General features: G+C 32.8%; 1 protein-coding gene across 2 annotated transcripts; it reads left to right on the plus strand.

The window, feature by feature from the left end:
• On the plus strand, positions 1 to 4,957 carry LOC120270128. Of its 2 annotated transcripts, XM_039277155.1 has the most exons (14): positions 1 to 111; positions 910 to 965; positions 1,505 to 1,571; positions 1,662 to 1,760; positions 1,840 to 1,914; positions 2,026 to 2,084; positions 2,167 to 2,302; positions 2,400 to 2,496; positions 2,620 to 2,686; positions 2,937 to 3,035; positions 3,730 to 3,828; positions 4,172 to 4,326; positions 4,403 to 4,504; positions 4,669 to 4,957. In XM_039277155.1, exons 3-14 carry the CDS (start codon positions 1,508 to 1,510, stop codon positions 4,787 to 4,789), a joined length of 1,173 nt encoding a protein of 390 aa, XP_039133089.1. In that variant the 5' UTR covers positions 1 to 111; positions 910 to 965; positions 1,505 to 1,507; the 3' UTR covers positions 4,790 to 4,957. The 2 variants fall into 2 exon arrangements, with proteins under 2 accessions (XP_039133089.1, XP_039133081.1); XM_039277147.1 differs by having other exon boundaries at positions 1,505 to 1,760.
• Positions 4,958 to 5,442: the final 485 nt, after the last annotated feature.

Below are 5,442 nucleotides of genomic sequence, written 5' to 3' on the forward strand. Positions count from 1 at the left end.
ATCAATTGCCAGGATTTCCACTGAAGCTCTCTCCCTCCACCTTCCAATGAGCTCTCCAACTCATTCTCCCAATCATTTGTTCTCAATCTGGGAATGAGATCAGATTCTCAAGTATGTTTTTTTTATTTTATGTTGTTATTGTGTGAGAAGATGTTTGCAAAATGAGATTTTTGTGGTTGTTGCTTGGACCAGTTGTAATATCTCCTTCCTTTTTTTTTTCTTTATGTTTTTTTGGGAGGTTTATTGATGTTTGTGCCTCTTTTTATGGAAGAAGATGTTAGAAAAATGTGATCTTTGATGTTTGCCACCATTTGCTTAATGGCAAAAATGAAATCTTTGTAGATGTTGATTGAGCAAGTTGTGGTTTTTCAAGAGATATTTGGTTGTTTTTCTTTCTTTATGGTTTGTTTTTTTTTGGGGTATTTTATAGATGTTTAGGTGCTTTTAATGTTAGAAAAATGTATTCTTTGTGGATGTTAACTGGCAAGTCCTTTTTCTCTTATTTGTTTAATTTAAGTGTTTTTTTGGAGGATTAATGATGTTTATCCCCATTTGCTTATTAAACAAAGTGAAATCTGTGGGTTTTGGTTATGAAAGTTGTGGTTTCTTTGTATATGTTTGTTTTTTTTCCCCTATTGTTCATGCCCTTTTTTTACTTCAGAAATGTTAGCTTAAATGTGATGAAATGATATAGAGATGAAATATTTGTGGAAGTCATTTGTTTGCTTTATAGTTTGTTATTTAAATTTAATGATGGTTGTGTCATTTTATATGGATGCCAAATGTATGTCAAGTTGCTTGTTTCTTTTACAGTTGGTAGTTCTTCTATTCATGGGTTTCATGTGTATTGAATTGGCTTTTCATCCCTTTTGTTTGTTCAAGTTCTGACTCAATAAACATTTTGTCCAGAGACAACAAGGGGGCTCTTGGAATTGATTTGTGACCTCTAGCTATTTAGAACAAGGGTGAGCTAAAACTCACAGATTCTTGTAATTACCTTCTTTTTTTTTTGCGGTATGTGTGTATTACAATGATTGTATGATTGATTGAATGATAAAATAATTATATTTTTCTGTTGCTTATGCATCTTTTCTGATTTTAGGATGACATGTCTATTCTGTGATGCAAGCTCATAACTTCTAGCGTTTGTAACAGAGATTTCATAACTTATATTTGCCATCCCTCCTTTTCTCCAATTCTTGAAACATTTAAATCCTTGTGTATATGGTTTTCATAGATCCTGTCACACTGTTTGTCACTTTTCAAGTTTGGACAATTAATCAAGTTAATTGTCCCCAGAAAATGTTTGCATTTTTCAGTTATAGTTTTGGATTGTCATCCTTTCTGATTTTGGAAACTGCCCTTTGCTTTTCTTTTCTTTTATAAGCTATCTCTCTCCTTCATTTCTGAGTTTGTCATTTTAATTGTATATGCATTTTGTTAATATATGACGAGAACCTTCTCTTCTCTATTTTGCTTTCCTGCTTTCTGTATTAAATTGTAGGATATGGGCTGCCTCGTATCAACACCGAAGGATGCATGTGGAAACAGAAGATGGCCTACAAATATCGGTGAGCTTGCCGTATTCGTGCCTGGATTACGTGTCCCTAAAAGTGTTGATTTCTCTTCGGCATTAAGTGATATCTTGCCAAAACCTTTAGTGGAACGGCTCTCAGCTCTTAGGATGAGAATAGTTGCTATGGTTGCCCAAGAGGCATCTAAAGCAACAAAACAAAGACGAAAAACCACTACAAAACATGGTTGGTATATAACCTGAAATTCCGGCATTTGTGTTTGTTATAATCAATGGAAATAAATCCAAGGTTTTTATTGCTCCAGGAGGCTCTTCTTTTTCTGAACTTCTGCAACTTCTTGAAGATTACTTATCGGTTTTGCTTGGATTGGTTGGAGAAGGTAATTAATTAACTCAATGCAGCTTTATGTTTTGGGAATATCTCTGTTTAACATTTCATCAATTTTAATTAATTTTCAGCTCGTGATAGATGCATGAGTGAAACTTTGCAGGAAGTCAATTGAAAGACAAGGTGCAGTTCTTGTGGGTTAACCAAGAGGATGATGCTGAGGTATCTCACTGAAGTTAAAGAACATATATCTGTGTTCAATGAAGCACAAATGACATTCGGAGCTGATTACTATCATTTTCAGGAAACAGTTATGGTGAATGCTTGGTACGAGGCATTGTCTGTCTTGCAATTAATGGCGATGGTATGCTTATCAGAAGCAAATACATTGCTTCTTCCTAAAACCATTAATGATGGTTACCAAACAAAACTATCTGAAGGTAATATAAAAACAGAAATGATCGATAAATTACATGATTTCAAAAATAGTTTTGTTGCAATGAACCTGCATGTTTTTATCTCTGAATTTTCTTGTAGAAAGCAAACGGACTTCCATTGATATTTTCTTGAAGGCGGCAGGGTATTTGGATTGTGCTATTCAGCATGTTCTTCCTCAAATACCTCCCACAGTCAGGTTAACATATGTCTAATATATATATATATATATATGTCAGTAATCATGTATCGTGAAATTGTTCGTTTACAAGCTCAAATTTTGAGGTATCCTAACTATTTTCCTCTTCAATGAAATGTTTAGGAGAGATCTTCCTGTAGATCTTGCTGAGGGAGTCCTCCGAGCTCTTTTGATGCAAGCTTTAGGTCAGGTACTACATAATTCACAGGACAAAAATTATATAAGTTTGGGAAGAGATCGATCATTCTTATTTCTCTTCAAATAGAAAATGAAATTAAAAACCAAAATCTATCTTTTCCTAAGCTATGACTGCTCCGCCAAATAAAGTTGTAATTTTGCTTTATGCTATTATGCTTTATGTTGATCTTCTTCTTATGTAAAGTTGTTGATAATCCATTGGAGCTAATTTTGGATTCTTCTTGCTTTAAATTTTTATATAGTGCGTTGATATTCAACTTGGGATGGCTATTGATAGTCCTAAAGCTACATTAGCTGTTAAGCGGCGGTTAGCATGTGAAATGGTCAAGTACTGGGATGAGGTATTTCAATTTGTCGACACAAGTCTACTTTGTAATTTTTACTCTAATTTCATTGATGATTTCCACTGTCTTCTCTTTGAGCTTCATGCGAGTATTCTAATTATACTTCACTATTAAGTTTTTCTGTCACATCTTAGGTTGCATATTTCTTCTAATATTCATTGTAAACTCCTCTTGATGATATGCCATTTTCCATTCTAATTAGCATCTTGTTTCTTGTTTCATATTGTCTATTTGTTGTTCCACTCGATCTCTCATAGCAACTTCTGTGATAAGAATCTTAAGTTTGTTGCTTATTTTCCAATATAAAATGGTTTAGGCATTAACTTCTACTTGCAATCGTCCTATGGATTTTCAACATCGTAGGCACCCATCTCTTGCCTATGGACTTTTGCCTTGCCGACAACAAGAAAGGACTTGCAAGATACATTATCACTGGTGAGGCATTGTCAATGCTTAACCTATCAATCACATTTCTCAATGTCAATGTATTTCTTCTTTGAAACCTTAGATTTCTTTTCATTTCTTTGTACTTCCATAATTATAATCTGTAGAAGCCCTAGATCACTTTTTAAGACAATCGATTCTTTCCTGTTTGAATATGTATTCTTTTACACATCTTATTTTTTTCTTAAATATTTTCTAATGTGTGAACCTGAAGAAGTGTCATAATATTCAATTCTATTCTACACAGGCACAGGAAAACATCACCCCGCTTTCCTTGGTTTCTATAAGTGATGGATGGGCAGAAAAACATCGACTCTTTGTTAAATGGAAGTATCTTGAAGCGAAAGTACGTTAAACCGTCTTAATCATTCCCATATCTTTCTCATAAAAAAATTTTGAACATGAACTTCAGCATTTAATCATGTCTTTCTCTTTGCACCTTCCTTTGATCATGAAGTCGGAAAGAACAAGAGTATATAAATAAGTTCGGTATCAAATACAACAAGTTTTGGTTGAATTGAGCTATTACAATATGTTTTGGCTTTTACCGTATTTATTCTTGTGGCAATGTAGTTGGTGTAATCATTGTTCTCATATTGTTTTTTCCGTATTTATTCTTATCATTGATATCACATTCTTTGTTAAACCGACATCATTGTTATTCTTATAAACTCTTTCCGATCAACCAGGCAGCCGCATATTATTACCACGGGCTAATCCTCGATGAAGGTAACACCAAAAAATCCCACAGCATGGCCGTAGCTGCGCTACAAGCAGCCGATGAATTTTTAAAGGAAAGCAAAAAAGCCTCTGAATCTTTCAATGCAACACTCCCGACATCGAGGTTCATTTAAATAACTAAATACATAAATGAAGTTCTAAATTTACACACAAAATTTTACAAACTGTTTTGTTTACAGGAACCCACCTTTATCAGGATCGATGAAGTATCTGTCGGAGAAAATCCCCAAGGATGCTTTGAGCAAACTTCGTATCAACCGAGACCTCTACAGCCAAGAAAGGTATTTGTTCGACTTCGACTTCGATCTTTTCGTACTTTTCTTTGTAACACTTCAGTATTGTTAGCCAACTCAAATAATTCTCGACGATGAAATGTTAATGCTGAATGTGTTATCGAAAAAAGACATGAGTGCAGATAATTAGCAATGATTTTTGGTGTTTGCAGGATCCTCGAGACAGCACCGACATTGCCGGATTTCGCACTGGCTCTTAAACCAGATGAGTATCATTTGCCTCAGTTAGATCCCTTGTGGAGCTCGGAAGACATAAATTTATCGAAAACTTGAAGATTATGTGTGTGTATATATATATATGAAGAAGTCGAAAATTTCATCGTGTTTGGTGTATATAAAGCTCATTCTTATGTTTTGCATATAGTGCTTGATTGAATGTAAGATATCTTTGTTATTTACTTCATATGAGCATATGTTTGTAAAAAAAAAAAATAGCAAAATAATTTGGAGAGCTTTGTTTTCTTATGTTTTTATATTTCATCTATTCTCATAAAATGTTTTAGAGAGTTGTAAAAAAGGATTTGTGCTTATTAATTTTTTTTATTTGCAATATATATGTTTTATTTAATTAATAAAATAAGATAAAATTGTTGACGGTGTTAATCCCCACTTATGTGATAAGGGTTAAGTTCAAAGTTTACTACACAATTTCAACAAAAGAATTTTTAAATACCAATTTATTAGTTGAAGTTAGACAATTTGATTGTTTTCACATAATTAAAATTTTCAATTAATTAAATTTCTGAATTTGTATAAATCATTCATGTATCATGTTAATTGTTTTACAATTTATTTTTATTTAAAAGGGCATTATTTGCAAAATGAAGAATAAATCTAATTAAAATTTTTAACTTCGAAATTACTAATTTTTAAATGAGATGTTAACAAATAGGAAATTATTATGAATTTTCTAATAAAAACAAAAA

Source organism: Dioscorea cayenensis, chromosome 2 (genome assembly GCF_009730915.1).
Source record: "Dioscorea cayenensis subsp. rotundata cultivar TDr96_F1 chromosome 2, TDr96_F1_v2_PseudoChromosome.rev07_lg8_w22 25.fasta, whole genome shotgun sequence".
In the NCBI taxonomy this organism is placed as follows: Eukaryota; Viridiplantae; Streptophyta; class Magnoliopsida; order Dioscoreales; family Dioscoreaceae; genus Dioscorea; species Dioscorea cayenensis.